At 34.0% G+C, this 26,452-nt stretch overlaps 1 protein-coding gene across 3 annotated transcripts in view; it reads right to left on the bottom strand.

Annotated features, from left to right (window-relative positions):
• LOC141387172 (uncharacterized) overlaps positions 1-13,109 on the bottom strand; it is a 141,951-nt gene extending 128,842 nt beyond the window's left edge. For all 3 annotated transcript variants that reach the window (XM_073956444.1, XM_073956429.1, XM_073956436.1), the window contains exons 1-2: positions 12,683-13,109; positions 12,478-12,627 (exon numbers count right to left, since the gene is read on the bottom strand). In XM_073956444.1, the coding sequence (XP_073812545.1) occupies positions 12,478-12,627; positions 12,683-12,825 (293 nt within the window). In that variant the 5' untranslated portion in view covers positions 12,826-13,109. The remainder of the gene's footprint in view (positions 1-12,477; positions 12,628-12,682) is intronic.
• Positions 13,110-26,452: the final 13,343 nt, after the last annotated feature.

Genomic DNA, 26,452 nt, shown 5'->3' with positions numbered 1-26,452 from the left:
TCCGAAAATTCTACCAAAGAGTGAAGCATCAAACTGATGGCTTTGGTACAGGAATATCGTCCTGTAGAGATCAACAAGGTAATTTGGTAACTGATACAGATAGTGTGCTCAGGATATGGAAAGAACATTTTTCCAAACTGTTGGTATCCGATAGCAGTGAAGACGGCGAAGATACCACAGATCCAATCCCAGATGATGGTATTGAATGTATACCGCCCAGCCAAGATGAGGTAAGGACAGCAATAAACCGGCTGAAGAATAATAAGGCGGCAGGAGCAGATGGCCTACCAGCCGAGCTGTTCAAAACCGGAGGCGACACGCTGATAAGGTGTATGCATCAGCTAGTTAGCACCATCTGGCAGGAAGAACGCGTACCCGACGATTGGAACGTGAGCATCCTATGTCCAGTCCACAAGAAGGGTGATAAGACTGTGTGCTCCAATTATAGGGGCATAAGTCTGCTCCCTATTGCATATAAGATAGTATCTGGCATATTGTGTGAGAGACTAAAGCCTATGGTCAATGAAATTATTGGACCCTATCAGTGCGGCTTTAGACCTGGCAAATCCACCATTGACCAGATATTTACCTTGAGACAAATCCTGGAAAAGACCCAAGAAATGCAGATCGACACCTTCCATCTTTTCGTCGAATATAAAGCAGCATTCGACAGCCCTATACGTTCAAAGGTGTTCCAAGCCATGTCTGATTTTGGTATTCCTGCAAAGCTCATTCGACTTTGTAGAATGACATTAACTGAGACGAGATCCTCAGTTAAAATTGGAAAGAACCTCTCCGAAGAGTTTACTACCAAAAGAGGTTTCAGACAAGGAGACGGCCTGTCGTGTGATCTATTCAACATCCTGCTGGAAAAGGTCATACGAGACGCGAAGGTCAAAAGAAATGGAACGATATACACGAACAGCCACATGTTACTGGCTTATGCCGACGACATTGACATCATGGGTCGATCGGTAAAGGAAGTAACTGACACCTTTGCAAAAGTCGAAAGAGAATCTGCTAAAGTTGGTCTGGCAGTAAACGGCGTAAAAACCAAGTTGATGGTATCGACGCGTAATATGTCCATAAACACCGCACCATCTGTGAATGTTGGTACCTATAATTTTGAGGTAGTAAAGGACTTCGTCTACCTCGGCACCGCCATAAACACAACAAATAACATCAGTTGTGAAATACGAAGAAGAATAGTGTTGGCTAACAGATGCTACTTTGGGCTGAGTAAGCAGTTTAGGAATAAAGCCACCTCTCGTCAAACAAAAATAACACTGTACAAAACACTGATACTACCCGTGCTAATGTATGGTTCCGAAGCATGGGTACTTGCTCAAGCAGATAAGGCAGTGCTTTGTGTGTTTGAGAGAAAAATTCTTCGAAAGATCTACGGGCCAATCTGTGTTGACGGCGAATATCGGCGTCGTATGAACATCGAGCTGTATCAACTATACAATGACATCAATATAGTTGAACGAATCGAGATACAACGATTGCGATGGCTAGGCCATGTTATAAGAATGAGTGATGATGAACCCGCTAAAAAGGCGTATAAATACGGGCCGCATGGAGGTTCTCGCAGATCTGGAAGGCCAAAGCTTCGTTGGAGCGAACAAGTGAAACGAGATATCACAAAGCTACATATCCCAGATTGGGAAAATACAGCAGCAAACAGAGAGGATTGGAGATTTTTTCTTAGTTCGGCTTATGGAACAAATGTTCTGTAAAAGGCCAGCTAAGTAAGTAAGTATTATTATCATTACTATTATTATTATTATTATGATTATTATTATTATTATAATTATTATTATAATTATTATTATAATTATTATAGGGTGCCACCGTGGTGCAATGGTATGCACACCCGCCTTGCACGCTGAAGGTCGTGGGTTCGATTCCCCGGCCAGTCAACATCAAACACTTTTCAACGGTGGCAAAATACCCCTCAGTAATGTTGGCGACATTTTCTGAGTATTTCAGCCTTGTACAACTTCTCTACAAGTGGTGTCTTAGACACGCCGTTCGGACTCGGCGATAAACAGTAGGTCCCATATCATTGAGCTAATATGAATCGGGGTGCAATCATTGATATGAGAGAAGTCTCCCCTGTCCCTCCTGGGATGTTTGTGGAACAATTATATAATTATTATAATTATTATTATTATTATTATTATTATTATTATTATTATTATTATTATTATTATTATTGTTATTATTATTATTATTATTATTATTATTATTATTATTATTATTATTATTATTATTATTATTATTATTATTGTTATTGTTATTATTATTATTATTATTATTATTATTATTATTATTATTATTATTATTATTATTATTATTATTATTATTAGAATTTTGCTTCTTAAGTTTAGTTGCTCTATGTTTTTTGTGGTTTCCTTAGGAATTGTTCCTAGAGATCTTATGACTATTGGAAGAATGTCTATTTTCTGCAATGATAGTGTATTCTTCAGGTATTGTGATAATGGTTGGTATTTCGTTTTTTTTTGGTGTTAATTGTTTCAATTATATTGGAATCTAGTGGTACAGCAAAGTCTATTATTTTGGCAGTATGGTTTCTTTTGTCTACAATTATCATATCCGGTCTATTTGGTATTGTTATGTCGGGTGGATTGTTTACTAGGATTGATCTATCCCAATATATTGTAAAATCATTTGTTTCTATTACGGGCTTTGGGTAGTATTTGTAATAATATGGTGTAGTTTCGATAACTTTTAGCGATTTGAGTATGTTTATGTGTATTATTTTCCCTATATTGTTGTGCCTTGTTGTGTAGTGATTATGGGTTAGTACGGTGCAAATATTTAACAAATGTGGTATGGTTTCTGGGGCTCCTCCGCATCTTCTACATTTGTCGCCTGTGATCGTGTTGTCATGCATGATGTATTTTCTGTAATTCTTTGTTTGTATTACACCATCTTTTTTTTTTTTTGGAATATGGTTGTTCTTGGTAAAGGTGCCCAGTCGTACTCATTACCACTACTGGTTATTCGTTAAGATTTACAGCTGTTTTTTATTGACAAGTAGTCGGTTCTGCTAATTTTGTACGTTATTGTTTTCATCTGGTGGTTTATTCTTGGATGTGTTTCGATAAATTTGAAATTTGTATGATGATTTTTACAGTTGAATACTGGCCGTATGTATAAATTTACATAGCTCTCGAAGAGATTTGTCTGTGCGTTGCTTTAGAAGTTCAGGTAGGTTTGTGTAGGATTTGAAAAATTCAAAGTTGCTTCTTATATGGTTATATTTTGTACAGGAAAATATGAGGTGATTTTCAGTCTCTGGAACATTGCAGATATCACATAAATTGGTGTCAGCTCTATTTATTTGATACAGGTACGTCTTTGAAAATGTGTGGCCAGCCAGAAGACGGTTTATTAATTTGATTTCTCCAGGTGAGAGTGATGATTCAGAATACCAATGAGTTCTTGGCGGTGATGGAAAGAATTGCGAGAAGTAGGTGCCTTTGGTAGTCGATAGTGCTTTGTAGTGATTGACCCATTCATTCCATAGTAATTCGAATATAGAAGAGTGAGCATCTTTCAGGGATAAAAAAGCAGGAATTACACAGCCAACTGTAGCCGCTTGCTTTGCAAAAAAGTCAGGTTACCTTTTGGTCTTAAAATATCATCTAATAGTTTTCAACGTATGTTGACAATAGCTTTATCTGGTTTGGAGTCTGAAGCATTTCTTTATGTGGATGACATAATAGTTTTTGGATGTAGTTTCAAACACCACAATGAGAATCTCATTAAGGTACTAGATAGACTGAATAGGTACAATTTGAAATAAATGTATTTAAATAAATGTTGTTTCTTGAAACCAGAGGTAGTTTATTTAGGTTATTTAATAACTCCTAATGGAATTAAGCCAGATCCTTCAAAATACGATGCAATAACCAAATATCCAGTTCCAAAAAACGCAGATGACGTTAGAAGATTCGTAGCATTTTGTAATTACTATAGACGATTCATTAAAAATTTTGCGGAAATAACTACATGTTTAAACTCATTATCTAAGAAGAATACTAAATTTGAATGGACAGAAGAATGTCAAAAAGCATTTGAGAAACTTAAAAATAGGTTAATAACACCACCAATTTTACAGTATCCAGATTTTGATAAACCTTTTATACTAACTACAGATGCTTCTGATTTTGCTCTAGGTGCAATACTATCGCAAGGAGAAATAGGAAATGATAGACCAATATCTTATGCAAGCCGCTCTTTGAATAAACATGAGAAAAATAAGCCGGCCATTGAAAAGGAATTATTGGGTATACATTGGGGAATTCAGTTTTTCCATCCTTATCTTTATGGTAGGAAATTTATAGTGGTTACGGATCATCGTCCACTAGTCTCATTGTTTTCTCATAAGAATCCAAGTTCCAAATTGACAAGAATTAGATTAGAACTATCAGACTATGATTTTGAAATTGTGTATAAGAAAGGAATTAATAATACTAATGCTGATGCACTTTCTCGTATTAAAATAGACTCCAATATATTAAAAACAATGATACCTCAGAATATTGACGAAAAAGTTAAGAAATCGCTGGTGATAACACGAGGAATGAAAAATAAATTGCGCAATATGAATAAAGATAATGAGATGACATATCCCGATGAGCCTGATCAACTCAAAGTAGCGGAATGTACATCCATTAAAGATATAAAGCTAGCTAAAAAATTAAAATTAATAATTGATGAGTCGACAAAAGAATTCACTTTTCTTGATAATCATTCTGTGAACGAATTGGCCATAAGATGTAGTGATAATCCTTATTATCTAGATAATATTTTGGAGAAGCTATCATCTGAGTTAAGCAGATTGAGTATTAAGAATATCGCACTTAGTAAAAGTGACGATATATTTGAAATAATAACCCATGGGAAATTTAAAGAAAAAGTAAATAAATACTTAAAAAATTGTGACGTCAGAATTCTTTTATACGAAAATCCTCGAAAAATATTTAATGAAAAAGAAAAATATGAATTGATAAAATTATATCATGATACACCATGCGGAGGTCATTTTGGAGTATGGAAAACATTATTAAAACTTAAACAAAAATATATATGGAAGAATATGTGCAAGATGGTAAAGAAATACGTATCTACATGTGATTTATGCCAAAGAAATAAACAGACTAGACATACCAAAGAACCGTTAATGAAGACAGATACACCATTAAGTAGCTTTGATACAGTAGTAATTGACACTGTAGGACCCTTAAGACCCTCAGATAATTATAGATATATACTAACTATGCAATGTGAATTAACTAAATACATAATAGCTGTACCAATGGAGACAAAGGAAGCCAAATCAATAGCTAGAAATTTGAATGAACATTTAATATTGAAGTATGGAATATTCAAGAATCTAAAATCTGACAGAGGTACTGAATTTATAAATGAACTGATGGATGAGATGTGTAAACTCTTAGATATAGAACAGAAGTTCTCTACACCTTACCATCATGAGACAGTAGGTTCAGTTGAAAGAAATCAAATGCTGTGCGTTCTGTTCAGGATTTAAGAGCTCTTGGAAGTAATGCTTAAATGTATCTGAAGATATCAATGAGCTTGTTTGGAATGTTTGGTTTCTCATTTCTTTCACTGCTTGCCACCATTGCTTTGTGTCGCTGACGTGATTTATACTGTTTTTATTCCATACCATTTATAGTCAGTACATTCTGTTGTTATTTTTATTCGCAAACTTATTGGCAAATGATCCGACCACGTTACGTCTTCCACTACAAATTCTTCGACAAGATTTAGGATCTCTTGGTACACTGCGCAAATATCATTCACAGATTCAACTAATGCATTTATGAAACGGCAACTGAAGCCCTGATGGAGAAAATAAACAAAAATAATATACATACTAGAGCGGTTTTAAAAAATCGATGTCGGATTTTTTATGCGATACCGTCCTAAAATGTTTAGTTTTGTTAAAAATTAAGATTGCCAAAGTTTGAGCTCAATCGGAGTATATTAACACGTACCACTGGGGCTTTGAAGTTTCCATAGTAATTTGTATGGGGCCAAAGGCGAATTTTCTACAAACCACATTTATTGACCAATCAATGAAAACTGTTTACCAGTTCTTTGTAGTGGCTAAAAAAACTAATCCTACAAAAATTGTGATATTCGGCTCTGATTTTAATATTAGCTATATAAAGGCCCAGCTTGTTAAATGCAAGTAATATTAATTATTCTGATGTACCAAATGAGATATGTGAAGGATGTTGCTTTGGTAAACAACATCGACTATAATTTTATTCAAGCACAAACAGAGCAAGTGTCCTTGGAGAAACTATTCATGCCGATGTATGAGGTCCTATGGAACAAGCATCTGTAGGTGGATCCAGATATTTCTTACTATTGAAGGATGATTTTTCTCGTCACAAATGGGTATATTTCCCTAAAAATAAATCTGAAGTTTCGGAGTGAATAAAGGATTTTCTCAACATGGTCGAAAATCAGAAAATTACTATAAGGAAGTTTAGAACAGACAATGGAACACAATCCGTTAATAGAAATGTTCAGATGATATTCAAGAAATATGGCATAGAACACCAAAAATCAGTTCCTTGTACACCTGAACAAAATGAATCTGCGGAATGGGAAATTCGAATTGGCAAGAACTTTACTTCAATCTAAACAATTGTATAAAGTCCTTTGGGCCGAAGCTGTGCATCATGTGCTTTATGTCTTAAACAGAACTGGACCAAACTCAGTGAAGAATAAATAACCATGTGAATTGTAGAACAAAAGTAAGCCAAATGTAGCCATTCGAGATCTTAAGGTATTTGGAACTGAAATTTTTGAACATATTCCGAAGCAATCAAGAAATAAATGGGATGCAAAAGCAAGAAAAGGATATTCGTTGGTTACGATGACAATGTTAAAAGTGTACGTGTTTATTTTGCAAATGAAAGGAAAGTTGCAGTTTACAGAGATGCAATTTTTTGTAATGAATTGAACTTAAGACAAAAGGAGGTAGAAAACGACATTTCAGATGTTGTCAATAACATTTGAGAATTCAAGTGAATGCAGCTCAGCAATAGCAAATCAAAATTATATTTCAACACAATCTAATAATCAGGAAAGAAAAGTTAATCAAGATGAAATTGAATCTTTTCCAGAGCATGTTGTTCAAGGGGCAGAATGTTTAGATAATATTGGCGAGAGCAGTTCAACAGAGGCTGAATTGGTTTCCAATAATTCAGAATTGTCTTCATCTTTGGAAATAGTTGAGAATAGTAATGCAGTCTCCAGAGATGAGCGCACAAGATATAATTTGCGACAGAACCCAAGGCAGAAAATAAATATTGATGAACTATTGTTATCCGTAATGGAGGAAAGAGAACCAAGGACGTACGAAGAAGCTTTAAAAGCCGATGACACAAGTAAATGGAAGGATGCCATAGATGAAGAATACTCATCGTTGGTTAAAAATAACACATGGGTTCTTTGTGATTTACCTCCCAATAGAAAATTAATAGATTGTCGTTGGGTTTACACAATCAAGACAAATTCAGATGGTTCTATTCACCGCTACAAAGCTCGACTGGTGGCAAGGGGATTTACTCAACAGTATGGTTTGGACTATGAAGAAACTTTTAGTCCCGTGGTAAAGTATGACTTAATAAGAATGCTATTATCTACAGTATTTGCTGAAGGACTGTCAGTACAACAATTTGACAGAAAGACAGCTTTCTTGTACGGTGAAATCCAAGAAGAAATTTTTATGAGCCAGCCACCTGGGTACGAAAAGGACAACAATAATGTTTGTATGCTGAAACGCAGTTGATATAGACTCAAACAAGCTCCGAGGTGTTTCAGTGAGAAGTTTTCAAATATAATGGACAAATTCAATATGAAGATAAGTAGTGCGGATTCCTGCGCATATATTAACCCTCTCATGCCCGATGTCGCATATATGCAACATTGCCTTTATGAGCGGCTACGTACCGCTATTTTACATATTCTAATTTGAATCTTTCTCAAAGTATAGACATGAGTCTAATTAACCTTGTAACAACAAAAAATATCAGTTGTGTGTCGATCAAAATAATTACGGTACATTATTCAGTGTGAAGTCTAGAACACCAATGCAAATTAAAATGAGTTGTGTACAGTCCAAATTATTATAATCTTTTCTGAATCAAAATATATGAGTTTCATGTTTAATTTTAGTTTTGATTCTTCAAAAGTAAGATTAAAGAACACTCCTGAACGATTAAAACATTTTATTTACACAATTCCACAAAATAATGGCCAAATAAATTTCAGAAATAATGTACTGTATCTTCCGAAACAGGTAGAGTAACGCCCCGCACTTTATGTTATAACTTACTTTTGACATATACTTACTTTAATCCTATGTTTTCAAAATAACTATTGGCGCAAGGAAAAAAAATTGGGTACGAGAGGGTTAAAAACGTGAAGGGATCAAAAACCATACTAGCCATGTATGTTGATGACTATGAAGAAACTTTTAGTCCCGTGGTAAAGTATGACTCAATAAGAATGCTATTATCTACAGTATTTGCTGAAGGATTGTCAGGAAAACAATTTGACAGAAAGACAGCTTTATTGTACGGTGAACTCCAAGAAGAAATTTGTATGAGCCAGCCACCTGGGTACGAAACGGACAACAATAAAGTTTGTATGCTGATATGGACTCAAACAAGCTCCGAAGTGTTTCAGTGAGAAGTTTTCAAATATAATGGAAAAATTCAATATAAAAATAAGTAGTGCTGATTCCTGCGTATATATTAAAAACGTGAAGGGATTAAAAATCATACTAGCCATGTATGTTGATGATGGTTTGTTAATATACAATGATGAAAAACTAGCCGATGTTTTGATTACACATTTAAAGTAAAATTTTGAAATGAAGGAATGCAAAATATACGAATTTCTTGGTTTTTCAATCAAAATGTTAGAAAATGGATCAATATTTCTGCATCAACGGCAATATAATGAAAAGGTATTATCTAGATTTGGAATGATGGACTGCAATAGTGTGTCAACACCCATGGAGTCGGGTTTGGCAAATAGTTTCCCAAAAGAAAATGTGACTGACAATTATCCTTATAAAAATGTGATTGGATCTTTGTTATACCTATCGGTTATTAGTCGCCCGGATATTGCTTATGCAGTGGGATACTTAAGTAGATTTATGCAAAATCCTTCTCAAATACATATCAATGCTGCCAAACGTATATTACGATATCTTATGGGAAAATTACTTTATGTACTACTTTATTCCGGTAGCGATGACAGCATATTCCGACTCTGATTTTGCAAGTGATATCAGCAATCGCAAATAAACATGAGGTATGGTAACACAATTGGGGAATTGTACGGTTTCATGGTTATCGCAGCAACAACATACTGTCGCATTGTCAACAACTGAAGCTGAGTACATACCAGCAGCCGAGGCTGTAAAACACTTATTGTGGACAAAGCGATTTATGGCAGAAGTATCAAATAAAATAGAAGCAAACTATTTATTGCTAGACAACAAGAGCGCAATTAAAATAATTAAGAATCCTGAATACCATAAGCGTACTAAACACATTGATGTAAAATACCATTTCATACGTGAAAAATATAATAATAGTGAATTCGAACATAAATATGTAACTTCCGAGGAACAATTCGCAGATATTTTGACCAAATCTCTTCCTAAGCCTTTTTGAAAGATTAGGAGATTTGTTGAATGTTACAATTTATCCAAACTAATGTTAAGTTTTTTTGTTTCTATAATGTTTATAGTATAACATTTAGGGAGAGTGTTATTGTAAATGTTTTATACTGTAAACCAAATACTTTGTTATTTGAAATTATTTTATGTCATAGCATGCCATGAATTAATAGTTTTTGTATACATACATAGAAAATTTGTATTTTTCATTAGTCCGTTCAAATAAATCCAAAGAAAATATAAACTTTTTTAACTCAAATGAATTCATTGGATCCCCAGTCAGTGCTGTAGGATGACCCATCAATTCCACGTTTTGTTCGGTTAAACAGTTGCTGGTTTGAATAGATTTGTGAGAGCTCGCATTGTCATGATGCTGAATGATTCGTCTTCTCTTGCTCGTTTTTCGAATTCTCAGGAGTCTTCAGGCAAACAAATTGAAATGTACTACTCAGAATTAACCGTGATACATTTCGTCTAGTCGCCACGCGGCCATTTTTGCCCAAGAAACAGGCGACCATTTGCTTCCAAGTGCTTCTGACATGAACAACTTCGGTTGGATTTGGCTCGCTTTCGAAATTTGAACTGTCCTTTTTTGTTTCGGGTTCCTAAGCATAGATCCAGGGTTCGACGTCTGTGACGATCTTATAAATGTCGTTTGAAGCACCGCAATCGTTTTTATTCACAATATCTTTGCAAAAACCCACAAGAACCTTTTTTGAGGGATTGTCCAATTTTGCTGGATCTAACGACAAAAATTCATTTTAGCGGCCATATGTTCATGAAACATCAAATGTAAGTTCGTTGAAAAATGCCCAAGGATGCCTCTATCTCACGGTATATAACGCACGGCTCAATTTTTTTTCTGGCACAACGGCCGATTTTGGACGACCTTCGTTTGTGGGCGAGTGTCGGCCCCGATGGATTTCATTAAACCAGTTTTTCATAGTGCTCAAGATTGTACACACTGTAAACAACGTAAAACATGGTCGTATGACAAACTGTCCTGAGTACGTTTAAGCTAAAAACTGTCAAACTTTCCAAAAAAAATCTTCTTTTCCCGAAAGCAAATTAATTTTAACTACCTTCAACTTTGAAAACATGTTGTGCTTAAAATTAAAAAAAAATAATAACAAGACCGATGTTAAGCTGAATTACTTTAAAATAATTAGTAATGCATATCTCAACAAAACTGCTAAGTTAATTCATTGTGATTTATAAGTAGTATGTATGTAGTTTTATATGGACGAGTCAATTACCCTCTGCATTTGTAAACAAATTATTGTTTTCACACGAATTTTCAAATTTTGTAGATCGATTTTCTCGCTTTAGCGCAAAATTAGAACGCCGATTTTTTTAATGAGGAATTCTTAACGATATATAGAACGGGTATACGAAAAATTAGGTATGTATGTCTGTTGGGGGCTGAGCTATGGATGTCTAAATTATTACGAATATAGACGAACGAACAAAAAATTAGTTACCAAAATAGGGATTAGATTTATTTACTTGATAATTTTTAATACTTGTTACGAAATGCTACTGAATGTCGTTTTTTACACATATTTCGAAAGATGTATCAAATGTAATTAGGTATCAAGAAAACGTAGGTAGGTATCAAGAAAACGAAGTAGTCTTTATAAAAACAAAATGCATTACGCATTGTTAATGCGGTAACTTTTTCGCTACAGAAACTCATTGATACCAAATGTGATTATATGTGCTGCATACATATACATATGTATTAGGCCGGGCCGATTTGAAAACCTTCATGAGCCCTTCGCGTTTCTGATTCCTGGAATTGAACTGAGCAAAAAAGTCCACTGTACCATATATCTACCGTGAAAATCGACCCTCCCGATTTTGACTTTAAGTTTTTTGTTGACGTTTTTTGGATATTTTGGCATATAACAGCCAAACCATAGAGATTTTTGATCCACCACAAAGACAAAAATTGTAGCCAAGACAGTAGTTAAAAACTCTCTAATACATTGCAAAAGCATTGGAACGCTCCTTCAGACAGTTTTTGGCTTGAGAATGTGCAAACTTTTCGGAAAATGTCGATAAATGGCATTGTACCATAAAATTTGACCAGAAAATTTTTCAAGCGTTCTGATGCCAAATTCTATCGTGTTGGGATCCATGGGCAACCAAAATGCCCTTAGTTCGTTTGGGCCACTTCGTTTTATTTTTTATAACGGTAAAAGTATTGAAAATCTGTGTTTCTTACATTTTTAAATTTAAACGGACATATCTTCCTTTTCTCACAACAAATTTCTATTGATCCTTCTTATTTTTCAAGAGGCGAATAATATCTTTCAAACAAATTATTATTTTTTTAAATCGGTTAACAAATGGCTAAGTTATAGTGGTTTAAGTCTGAAGAACCCCACAAAAGAACTATAACTGAATTTCTCACAATTTTCATAATAAATATTGAACAAAGCAAAACAACATAATATTTTTGAAAATTATGAGAAATTCAGTCATAGTTATAAAGCCAAAAAACGTCAATAAAAAACTTAAAGTCAAAATCGGGAGGCTCGATTTTCACGGTAGATATATGGTCCAGTGGACTTTTTTGCCCAGTTCAATCCCAGGAATCAGAAACGCGAAGGGCCCATTAAGGTTTTTTTTTTTCATTCCACACAAATCGCCCCACCCTAATATGTATGTATTAATTTTTCAAAACAAGTTATAGGAATTTAACCTACCTTGAGGCGTCCAAGAGTTTCGCTCGCAGCAAAGCATTTTTGTCCGGTTTTGGTAGAGTGGAAAAACTCACTGCACGCCAAGGCGGTCGCGAAGACTCTCCATTTTTTTTATTACTTGACTCCTTCATTCTCTTCCTCAACGTGGATAACCTAAACATATTACTGCTATATCATCAATAATTATACAAGTAACAGTGATTTATACCTATTAGACAAGTTATGATTTGGTGACGTTAAATTTTTCCTTTCTATGTTATCAATGGTTTGGGATTCCTCAATACTATGAGATTCACTAGTCTCTGAAGACGAAGTACTATTATTCATAAGATATGCTTTTGATTTTTCCATAACTTGTCGTATTTAAAATATTTTATTAAAAATGTGTATGTGTGCTGGATTGCATGAATGAAAAAGAACTAATTATTTGAGAAACAAATAAACAATTTCTACTGCAGTTGCTAAGTAACACTATTTTGTACATACATAAACAAATATATGTATATAAGTGTAATTTTTCCAAATTTAGGACTGTACCACTACGATATTTTTTCTCTCTTAAAGAGGAATTATTGAAGGCTATCAGAAGGAAACAGCCCATATCGACGAAAAAGTTGTTTCCATATTTAGAAGGGAATATAGGGTCTGTTCGCGTTCTTTATTTAATGACAAAAGTGGTGAATGGCTAACGTACATATACTCCTAAATTGTGTTTTGGTGTAAGGAAACGCAAAATGTGCAAAAATTGTAAAAACTTTTTAGTTCTGGAACACAACTATAAATAGGGCAGAAAACACCACCTTCTGTGTTAACGGTAAAACGTATCTACAAGTGGTGTCGTTAGACATGCTGTTCGGGCTCTGAAAAAGATGTCCCATCTCACTGAGCTAGTCTGCACTCATTTTATGAGAGGAGTCTCCGTAGTCATGGGAAATAATATACGTACATATCTATGTATATAATTTAAAAGCAAATATGTGCGCAGAGGCTGACTTCCGTGTCGTCAGTTGCTGTGTGTTGTTTAAACTTCGTCAAAATATTTCAGTTGCACACTCATACACTGTTCCTAGAAAATGCAACTAAATGCATTGGAAATAAAAATGAAAATGCGTATTTTGGCGTTTGACTGCTAAACCTAAATAACGACGGGACGTACACAAATATTTCACCTTTCTACCACAACAACGCTCTCTGAGCATCCGTATTACCCAAATACGTTGAGTACAAAATCACATTTAAAACACCAAATCCGCGACCAAAACTTATTTAAATGTTTTCATTCGTAACATAAATAATTTTCCTTTGCAATTAATTGGATTTCAGGTTTTTTTTTTTTGCTTTTGTTTTCAAAATACAAAACACACACATACATGCATACAAAACGTTCTGTCATAGTTGAAATTGTTCAACTTACAAAAAGTATACGCTCGACGTATTTCGGTAGTTCTCATAAGAATACATGTGTTCTACTTTTTTCACCACACACGCCCTGGGTATACAGATGTATATAGGTATGGGCCTGGAACACGTAGCTTCGCAGTTGTTAAGTACAACGGCGTAAAGAAACATAATACTTCGCAGATTTGAAATCATTTGTAAAGCAACTGAAGATATGGAAGTCAGTCAGAATGTTTTTAAAATTTAATCTTTATTTTGAACAGAGTTCACACATTGCCATTATTTAAGTTTTATTCTGTTCACTATTGTAATTTTAAAGACAATTGCTTATAATTTGTTATTGTGCGGGGAAATATAGGGTTATTCACAAAAAAAGACAGAACCGAAATTTTTGAGGGAATTTAGCGTGCTTATTGCAGCAAGACCAAAACTAAAACTCAAGGCATACATAAAGTCGGCCAATAAACCCAGCTGATTATTATGTTTGATGTCAAAAATATTACTGTGATTTAAAAGAGAGAGCTACTTTCTATTATGTTTGTTGTCAAATGTTGTTAATAGTATTCTGAATGGCCGACCTTCTGTAGGCCTTGCTAAAACTATTAGGGGCTTAAGATATATAATGATAGGATTATAGCTAAATAACAAATTGCTTTAAATAAAATAAATCCGTTGACTACTGTTTAAGTTAGAAACTCTCTATTGGTATTTTCACTACAAATCTTCAGGGAGCCTTTGTTCGCTTAGTTCGCAGAGAGAGCTACTTTCATTATTCGCTTAAGACGGAGTGATACTGCCAATCATTGCACTACAAATCTTGTCGCTGAGCTGTGAGATTTGACAAATATATTATTTTATGTCGGTAGACTTAACGACTCATTTTTTACGTCGGTAACTGACCGATGATTTTCGATAATTACCGACATAAAAATCGGTAAAATTTGTATACAGAATAGCACTTACTGACAAATATCGCTAATTACCGACATTTCTCGTTAATTCCATCGGTAAAGAGTTACAGAATCGCACTACTGAAATACACCCCGTTGTTTACACTTTTTTTTAGAATTAAGTTGCCTTTGCTCTGTAAAGGAGTTACTTGGTCCATCTCTTGTTCAAACAAGAGGTTTAACACCATGACCAATTGCGTAGGCTTGACCTACTTGAGTGTTTACACTGACGCTTTTGTCTCTCTTACGAATTTTGCAATGTCGTATATATGTATGTTGGAATTTATATTTTCCTATGAAATCCTCCACTGTGAGGATTCCATTAAGAGAAGGGTATCGCATTCTAATAATATTGAATTTGGAGCAATGGAAAAGTATGTGCGAGACTGTTTCATCTTTATTACATTCTTGGCAGATCCCAGAAGGCACGGCATTCATTTTAGCTAGTGTGCTCTTACTAAAACTATTCTTAAAAATATCGCTAATTATCGACATTTGTCGTTAATTCCATCGGTAAAGAGTTACAGAATCGCACTACTGAAATACACCCCGTTGTTTACACTTTTTTTTAGAATTAAGTTGCCTTTGCTCTGTAAAGGAGTTACTTGGTCCATCACTTGTTTAAACAAGAGGTTTAACATCATGACCAATTGCGTAGGCTTGACCTACTTGAGTGTTTACACTGACGCTTTTGTCTCTCTTACGAATTTTTCAATGTCGTATATATGTTGGAATTTATATTTTCCTATGAAATCCTCCACTGTGAGGATTCCATTAAGAGAAAAGTATCGCATTCTAATAATATTGAATTTGGAGCAACGGAAAACTATGTGCTAGACTGTTTCATCTTCATTACATTCTTGGCAGATCCCAGAAGGCACGGCATTCATTTTAGCAAGTGTGCTCTTACTAAAACTATTCTTAAAAATATCGCTAATTATCGACATTTGTCGTTAATTCCATCGGTAAAGAGTTACAGAATCGCACTACTGAAATACACCCCGTTGTTTACACTTTTTTTAGAATTAAGTTGCCTTTGCTCTGTAAAGGAGTTACTTGGTCCATCTCTTGTTCAAACAAGAGGTTTAACACCATGACCAATTGCGTAGGCTTGACCTACTTGAGTGTTTACACTGACGCTTTTGTCTCTCTTACGAATTTTGCAATGCCGTATATATGTTGGAATTTATATTTTCCTATCAAATCCTCCACTGTGAGGATTCCATAATAATATTGAATTTGGAGCAATGGAAAAGTATGTGCGAGACTGTTTCATCTTCATTACATTCTTGGCAGATCCCAGAAGGCACGGCATTCATTTTAGCAAGTGTGCTCTTACTAAAACTATGGTTTGATGCAGCTTACTATTTCCAAACCAAGGTTTCTTACTGGAGTGGGAAAGATCTTGTAGTAATGCGAGTTCCCTTGACTTGCAATGGCTGTGTATTCAATGGACCATTCATCCCAAATTCAATTTTGAATAATATATATAATAATATATAGCATCCGCAACTGGCAGCGCAATGTCGATTGGGGTACCATTGATTGGCGCATTTTTTTGCAGCCTGGTCGACAAGTTCGTTTTGTATAATTTTAAGACGGCCGGGTATAAAGTGTAACTCAACTGTAATCGAGCATGAGCTTAAAATATTAATATTCCAATAAGCATTGATTGCCTCAGCCTTGTTTCACTTTCGCTGTCTAAAACAAATCTTGACTTGTCGTCATAATCGCCAGCTGTAAGCACGCGTCTCCCCAATACAAGGTAAAGTCATCGGCACTTTTCGCCTGAACAAATAAATCACCCTATTTACCCTTATTATTTTATACACATTTGTGTTTTTATTTTTCTGTTTCCATTATTTATCGGTTTGCACGGGTTAGTATCTGCTCACTCTCCTCTACAGATGGGCGCGTGCCTAAAAAGATAGGCACGAACACGCACTATAATTTTTATGCACATTCACGCACAAACACGGCGTTTTTCGAGAAGGCACGAACACGCACACTCACGCTCGAAATTACAAAAAAGAGAAATCGATATAGGTGTACATTTATATGTTCAAAAAATATTCATATGAAGTTTTCTAAGTGAAATCGGACACTTTTTGAATATGAGGTTTTTGATTTCTTTTTTTTTTTTTTTTGCTGTGGTGATGCTGCTCATCCACAAAACATTTCAGCGGCTCCAGACATATCGCGCTTTAAAAAAGTCGAATTCTGTAAAAACTACATGCAAAGAAATACTCATAACTTCTTTAATATTGGATTCAATTTTCGCGATTTTATATTTAAAATCAATTTTTAACAATGACCCCTTCGATTTTCTTCAAATTTTTTTGTATAAAACTATGATCAATTGCAAAGTCCTATTTGGTAGTGGGATTCGAATGATTACTATTTGTTCTTAATTTTTTAAAATTTGTCAATATAATTTTCCATTTATACCAGTGTGAAACAATTGTTATTTTACAAAAAAAATTAAACAATATTTTTTTAACATTAGTTTTGTTTTTTTATTTTGGAATTTATCTTAGACATCGTAAAAACAGAGTTATTTTTAGATTTTGAAAATAGATTAGCAATTATTGTACCAGCCGGACAATAAACTAACTAAGCTGATGATCAAATAACTATGACTGAGCATCCGAGCCAAGTTATCTACCAAATATTAAAGGAATTTTTTTGCCAGAAGATTATTATTCAGATACGAAAGAGGATTTGAATATGAAATATTTAATGTTTAAACATATCGCGGGCAAAAAAAAATTCATTCAGTAATACCCACTAATGCTGGTACACCAATATTTAAACCATTCTTAAAATCGCAAAATAAAGATGTTTTTAAGATTTTTACGATAAATTCCTAAATAAAACACCAACACAAATGTAAATAAATGCAACGTATTATCCCAGCAAAATTTGAGGGAAGGGGTTCCATGCGATGACGCACAATGTCGCGAGTTCATATTAACTGTGGCCAAAAATAGAAGGAGTTGTCGTAGGTGCATCAATTTTGGTACACGTACCTATTATTGACTTACAATCTTCAGGACAAAAAATTGGGTTGGTCGGTCCACGTTTTGATATAGCCCCCTTAGAACCGTACCTCCCGATTTTCGGTATTTTGAATGTTTTAGACACAATGACCAACCGAAAGAATTCAAATTATGTGGTTAGTCTTCGACAGAGGTATCAAACATTCCAACAGAGAATTGTGGGCTTAGGTCCACGTTTTGATATAGCCCCCATACAACGGTACCTCCCGATTATCGGTATTTTGAAGATTTTAGCCTCATTATTACACCGAAATTGCTGAAATTTGGTATTTAGTCTTCGTAGGGGGCATTATACCTTCACATTGAAATTTGTCTGCATAGGTCCACGCCTTCATATAGCCCCAATAGGACGGTACCTCCCGATTTTCGGTATTTTGGACGTTTTAGCCTGATTATCACACCGAAATGGCTGAAAATTGGTATTAAGTCTCCGTTGGGGGACTTATAACCTTCCACCAGAAATATGTCGGTATAAGTCCTCGTCTTCCAATAGCCCCCATAGAACCGTGCCTCCGTATTTTGAGTGTTGTGGCCTCAATATCCACCCGATATGACTGAAATTTGGTGTTTAGTCTTCATATTGTTTGTGAGCATATTAAATATATCAAACTCTTGCCTTTATATATGAGCAATTTCCTTTAAAAATTTTTTTTGACCGATTAGTGGTCAAAAAACGGTCAATTTTTTGTAAAAAATCGAATTTTGATTTTCGCTGTTCATAATTTATTTAAAAATTGGTATTTTTAAAATTCTCTCGTTTCAAAGCAAGATTATTAGGTACTTAATAAGCCCACAAAAATATATGATGATCGGTTTATACGTTTTCACGCTATAGCCAACACCGCAAAACGATTCGTTAAAAAAGGTGAGGTGGTCGCTGAAAAAGAGAAATGACACATTCGTCTGCAAACCTCTGCAGCTGGGACCTTTATATATTTGAAGTACTCACTTTTTACGACTCATACAGCAAAACATATCGATATACACTTTTATACAATTTTTCCCCACTCCACTCAATTTAAAATTCTTCAGAAAATTAATAAACTTAGTAATACATGTTTGGGTAAATGTAAACACCATATGATTAATATTTACATGCAAACAAAAGTGTAGCCAAGTTTATTACATCCCAAGAGAACTTGGGACCCATTTTTGCAGCAACCGTTACTTTTAAATTTTAAATATTAACGCATAATATAATTTATTAATTTTAGAAAAAAAAACACAAAAATACGTATTAACTAAAATTGTCGGATTTAAATCATCATATAGCAAAAACTACTTCACGTATCAGTACCAAAATTCAGATTCTTCTTAATTAATATGTTTTCTATCACTCCCTATCAATAAATTTGTTCAACGAAGTATTTAGTTTTTACCATTTTTGGCCACGGTCGTGACACTGTGTGAAGCATTTGTACCAATGCAAAGGAAGTCGTGAAAGATCCGATCTTTTCATCAGCATTTGAACCCATACAATGGAAGTCGTGAATGATCCGATCTTTTCATCAGCGTTTGAACCTATTCCATCGATCCAATAGAGATGAAATTTGTGTTTTTATTTATACACATATTTCTAAATATATAAAATTAATTATTTACAATAGGCTTGATGTTGTCGGAGACTCGAAATCACAACCAACGTTTTTAAAACTCTCGTCGTAATGTTAATGTCATTGCAAGGAGTTGGTTAAAATGATATGCGAAAGCATTGGCGGAAATGACATGCCAAAGCATTGGTGAAAATGACATGTCAAAGCATTGGTGTAAATGACATGCTTTGGATCCAAAAATGAATAGCATCTTTTGGGGTCCACGCTCATATAAAATTCATCGATGAAGATGCTAAAATGATGACATGCCAGAATGACATCTTTGGCATCGCACATTTTTCTGGGATGTTTTGGGTAAAATAACATATTTTGCACAGTGGAAAAATGGAAAAAATAGTTGTTAATCGAATCCCACTACCAAGTATGACTTAAAATTTTTGTAATTGATTGTAGTTCTATACAAAAAATTTTCAAACAATCGTAGGGGTCAATCATTGATAAAAATTGAGTTTAACCCAGCAAATTTTGACGGAAGGGGTTCTTTGCGATGACGTGATTTCATGTCATCTTTTGCATTGGTTCAAAGGAAGTCGTGGAAGATCCGATCTTTTCATTAGGATTTGAACCAATGCAAAGGAAGTCGTGAAAGATCCGATCTTTTCATCAGCATTTGTACCCATTCCATCGATCCAATAGAGATGATGTTTGTGTTTTTATTTACACACCTGTTTATTTTCATTTTGGTATGTTCCAGTACTGCAAAAATCTACTAATTTTTACTATTTTTTCCGATAACATAAAGGAAAAATTGTTTTCGTAGTAAAAATAAGTAGATTCTTGCAGTTTCTGGAACAGACCAAAGTTGTTAGAACTGTCGTCGTGATGTTGTCTTACATTTCCTGCATATCAAACAACTAAAACTTCTAAACAATTGGTATTATATGAAGTCCCAACCATCGAGCTAAAAATAGAATCGGATTGCACACATTGCTATTTTAAAAGTTCCCTTGTCTGTTCTAAATCTGACATAGAATGAAATCAATCAAATCTCGCTTCTTGGAATTTGAAAAAAAAGTCCGAAACGAAAAGGAACAAGAATCTCAAAATAAAGAAGAAACTACTTCTGGAAAGAAACAATTAAAAATAAATTAATTAAGCATAAATGGTATTTTCCATACAAGTCTCTCCTCCCCGTTCGTTACATTTTGTTCTTAGAGATCCCTAAAGCAAGCCGGGTTGTAGATCCCTACATATTTCCGTCACTAAACAAAAGAGTATAAAATGTTGTTATAAAATAACAAAATTATAAAATAAAAGTAATTTACGAAATAAAAATACTTAAAGGAGTGCATTTGGAGTCCATGTCGAAATCTGAACTGATGATGGGAAGATAATTGAAAAAACCTTTTGTAAGATGAAAGAATATCAGCGGAGAACGGAGGAAGTAATCTTTTGCGTTGCAGCGGTGGTGATTACATTGCAATTTTGGATGTAAACTTTTGAAAAACTAAACTGATAAATTAATTGTAGTTATTTCATGAATTCATTTGAATTAATAAAGTGTTTTGTTTTTCATGAAAACCATATTTCAATACAGCATTTCCATTTTCCAAACAATATGAAAATTTCATGCCAAGGGGTTGGTGAAAATGACATGCCAAAGCATTGGTTAAAATGACATGTCAAAGCATGGGTGAAAATGACGTGTCAAAGCATTGGTGAAAATGACATGTCAAATCATTGGTGGAAATGACATGCCAAAGCATTGGTGGAAATGACATATCAACGCATTGGTTAAAATGACATGCTTAGGATCCAGAAAAGAACGTCAGCTTTTGGGGTCCACGCTCATATAAAATTCATCGATGAAGATGCTAAAAAGATGACATGCTAGATCACTTGCACCCATGATTGAATGTCATCTTTGGCATCGAACATTTTGCTGGGTAAGTATTAAATCGCGAAAATTGCATCCAAGCCAACTGTGCCAATTTTTTTTCTATTTTTTTATTAAATGGGTGATAAAACAACAAAACATACTAAAAAAGATTTTTTCAAATTGGACCAATTTTAAAGAAGTTATGAGTATTTCTATGCACACAGTTTTCATTTTTCGTCTCTTTGCCATTTTGATCCAAAAACTCTGAAAATTCGAGTAAATGTGGCATTGTAATTTCCTGCTCATCATTAGAAAACTCTATGTTCTCATTTTGTATATCAAGTAACATTGCTTTTACATTAGCTAATAAAAAATGCATCTCCTTAGATGGCGGAAATAAAAATGTCCCTATAAGATGTGTCATTCATTGTTAGTACAAATCGTTTAAGAAATGATTGCTTAGTTTTAGCTTTCAAATCTTTCATGAATTGAGTCAATGCACAATGGTCCCAAATCCAAATTTTCTGGCCAAAACAATTACAACGTCCATTTTGTATTGAAATTAATTATTATTTATAAGAAATGTGTACAAACAGCAATTCTTACGCTTTATCGACTAAAATGACCAAAAACTGCCAAAATTTGTTGAACAGTGTTGGTCCTGTTGTGTGGGGTCTAAACCAAAACATTGACCTATGTTTATAATTTGTGGTACGAAGGATTCATATCTTCCATGAGGTCAAAATACCAAATTTCAGCCGAATCGGTCATAAAGTGTCGCTAAAATCCACAAAATATCTAAAATCGGACGGTACTTTTATGTGGGGGCTATGACAAAAAATTGACCTATTTTCAAAAAAATTATACATACTTGTTTTCTACACTCTGAAACACTTAAATATGAAATTTAAGGAAAATCGGTTGATAAATGTGGGTATTACCTTTCTATTTCAGTTGGATACTACGTACAGTCACAACAGGTATTTACAAAAAATCCTCCCATCTTAAAATAGAAAAATCCACTGAATTTATTAGTACAGACCCACTGCTATCTTTCAAATTCTATTTGGAGGTGGACATATTTGGACATTTTTTAAAAAGTTTAAGTATATTTAAAAAATATTTGTAAAAAATAATTTTTAATATATATATATATATATATATATATATATATATATATATATATATATATATATATAAACATTGATTTTACGCTAATTTTACAAATTTCATCATTCTTTTTGTAAATATTATGAAAGTACTCATTAACAGCTTCCCGATTCATAATAACTTTGGTCTCACTTCTGTATATTTATGCAGCGACGCAATACAATAATAATTGTATAATTTACAGCACAAAGTCTGTTTTATTTTTACATAAAAAAGTGTCGATTTTGGTACTGCGCCAATCAACGAATACTAACGTTATTTACAAAAACTAATTCTTTTTAGATGGCTTGATGTATTTTTTATTATTCTGCGAAAAAAATAATTAAAATTTCGAAACTTCAAAAATAGGGCTTTGGCCAAAAATTTCCTGATTGAAACCTATGTACAATAGGGATATAACTTTTTGCACTTTTTTGCAAATATCAAAAATACCACCACATAGCCGTGTAGAGCATGAAAAACTATTATGAAATACGGTGTCAATTTTTCTCTACCGCGAAAAAAGTTTCCGCACCAAATGCATTGAAGTTCTGTAATGCATTTTTCAATTTTATCTGCCATAATAACATATTTGCTTTTCATTAAAATTTTTATTTTTTTGTAATCTAATTTAAAATCATTATCAAAGCGTTCTGGACCAATTTGTTTTCAAATCGCGCCATTTCGGACCATATTAGGATTTATTGACACTACTGAAATTTTTGGTTTTTCTTTATAAAATTGTGAATTTTATGTTTATATTTTTTAACCTATCGGACAAGAGAATATGGGGTCATTTGCAACTAATTCGCGAAAGTTACAGGCTGTTTTTGTTGACTTTGCCCGTGAGAATTGTATTTTTTTCTATAAATATTTATTCAAACAAAGCAAATTTAAAATTATAAGTAGAAAAAGCATCAAAAGGGTTTTAGTAATCAAAGTTGGTGCGGAGACTTTTTTCACCGAATCGATCTTAGAAACGCGTTTTCATTATTAGGACAAAATTCCCCACATGGTACTGGTGTTGTATTTTTGTAAAAAACAAATACGATTCTCACAAGCAAAGTCAACAAAAACAGCCTGTAACCTTCGCGAATTCGTTGCAAATGACACCATATTCTCTTGTCCGATAGGTTAAAAAATATAAACATAAAATTCACGAGTTTATGGTCCTAATATGGTCCGAAATTGCGCGATTTGAGAACAAATTGGTCCAAAAGGCTTTGATAATGATTTTAAATTAGATTACAAAAAAATACAAATTTTAATGAAAAGCAAATATGTTATGACAGATAAAATTAAAAAATGCATTACAGAACTTCAATGCATTTGGTGCGGAAACTTTTTTCGCGATAGAGAAAAATTGACACCGTGTTTCATAATAGTTTTCCATGCTCTACACGGCTATGTGGTGGTATTTTTTTGGTTATAGCCCTAATGTCCATGTGTTAGTGTAAAGTCCAATTTACATATGCACATTAAATGATTTCGTTTTACGAAATCCTAGAAACAAATGAAGTGTATTTACATCTGTTATTTGCGTCATTTGCTTACGCACACAATCGCACATACACACGGATACAATAACACATACACACGCACACAATATTTTTAATTCCGAAAAATAAGAATTTCACAACACTAATGTTTACCAACTACCCTGTCGGACTTTTATTAACCAGTTGATAAAATGATTGATAATAGATCGATAATTTTTAAACTGACTAAAAACTGGCTGAAAAGTTATCTAGAGATGAACCACTTTGAACAGAAACAATTTTCGGCAATTGTCCATGTCTAGATAACTTTTCGACCAATATAAAGTTAGTCGAAAAGTTATCTAGAGATTAACCACTCTGAAAACAGAAACATGTACCGTCTGCAAAGTATTTGTGTTTGTCGAAGAAATAAGGCACAGATGTATAAATAATTCGCACTTGCTTTTTCTTAATATTCTTCGTATAAATGCAGCATCCAGTTATAGAATACAGTGTTGATGGACTGAACATATTCGTACATATTACTCATATTATTCTGGAATTAAAAAGGAACACAAAGGAAATATACAAATTTGCCCCTTCTTCTCTCTAACAAAAAAAGAGAGAGAGACAAAGAGAGGGGGAGAGAGAATATGAAAAGTCAAAAATAAAAAAACACAGAAACAAAAATTGTTTTTTTTCACATTATGTTTTAAACTGACTAAAAATAGGCAAAAAAAAGTTAGTTTATTATCAGTCGAAAAGTTATCTGGCGTTGGACAATACTGACTACTCAGGCGCTCATCGCCTTGTAAAATTAGTCAGTTGGCATAAGGCAAAATTATCGATAAAATGCCACTTATGTTTAAAAAAAAGCTAGCTTTATGTGAGCTTTAAATCGGCCACAGTCCCTACAGGGTAATTTGACTTAATTCAAAATTAAAAAAAATATAACTTTTGCAAGTTTTTTAGCCATTTATTTACACTTTTGTTATCGTTTGAGTATTTTTGTTTTTCTATAACACACACAAACAAACAAAAACATCATAAAACAGTTGCATTTTTTGGTAGTTTATGACGAAAAAGCAGGGTTGCGTATAATTGTATGGTGTTTGGCGTTGTTTAGAATAAATGACGCCGGTATAGTCATTTATTTTTGTATGGTTAATGGTGCAAAGTGTTGCCTGTTTTAGCGAATAAATGACGAAACAGCCCTGAAACATGTTTTTCGTACTAATGTAAAAAGCACATAACTCCCAAATTTCGGCATTTTAAGGGTTTCAGCTAAAATTTTTAACCGAACTACCTGTAATTTGACATTTGAGGTTCTCTGGGGTCACGAAACTTCTCCATCAAAAATCGAACAACTCCCTTATAACGGTACCACCCCATTTTCGGTATTTTGAGGGTTTTTGCTACAATGTTTAACAGCTGTAATTTGAGGTTCTCTGTGGTCACGAAACTTCTTCACTAAAAATCGTTAACATATGTAGCTCCCATGTAACTGTACCTCCCGATTTTCGGAATTTTGACAGACTTAGCTACATTGTTTACGGAAGTACCCGTAATTTGACTTTTGAAGTTCCCTGCAGGTGGTACCTTTCATCTGGCTGAACACACTTTTTTGATTAGATAATTTAGACATTTGGGGTATACATGGTCGAAACATTTTTCCACCTAAAATTGTGAAAGGAAAATAATTATTCCAATTTAATTAATACAGTTTTATGGTGGAGGGTATAAAAATTCGGCCCAGCCGAACTTAATGACTTTTTACTTGGTATGTGTATTTACTTTAAGTTAGGTTAGGTTAAAATAAATAATAATAAATGTTCGATTGTTTCTGTTTCCTATTCATCTTCGCACAGCCTGCAGTAGTCGACATCACTGTCTCTTCCCCATTTGCAGGACATATATCTTATTCTGCAATGACCCGTGATGATTCCAACCAAAAGGATGTAGTTCTTCGTTTGGAGAGGATAGTCCAGATTGACTTGGAAACCTTACAACCAGGTTCGTGGTGCCAAATCTGGCTAGCATTGTCTCGATATTTTTGTTCCAATTGTCGCATGAAGTGGTACAAGGATGGCTTGATCGAGTTGTCGACTTCAATGTCGGTTGACTCCCATCCGCAACGCGCCAGTTCATCAGTTTTTTCATTTTCTTCGATGTTGCAATGACCGGGGACCCAACACAGGGCACTATGGGCCCAGTGACAGGTTTTTGAGGCAACAAGTCACTGGAAGCTGCTGGACCTTTCAAGTTTAGCCGCGATGTTTAATGAGCATAAAAATACATCTGCAAAATTTGGAAGGAATCGATTCAGATATAGGTATAGCTTTCATATATATGTTTCAACCGATTTTATCCGATTTCATATTTAAGGCGCACTAAGGTCACAATTTGCATCCGATCGCTTTAACATTTGATATGGTAATTCCTGTTCAATTTAGAATCACGTCCTGAAATGTTGGTTCTGATCGGTTCCGGTATATATATCTAGATATATATA

Source organism: Musca autumnalis, unplaced genomic scaffold (genome assembly GCF_047663935.1).
Source record: "Musca autumnalis isolate F117 unplaced genomic scaffold, ASM4766393v1 scaffold_1, whole genome shotgun sequence".
In the NCBI taxonomy this organism is placed as follows: domain Eukaryota; kingdom Metazoa; phylum Arthropoda; class Insecta; order Diptera; family Muscidae; genus Musca; species Musca autumnalis.
This window is presented reverse-complemented; position numbering and strand designations above follow the sequence as displayed.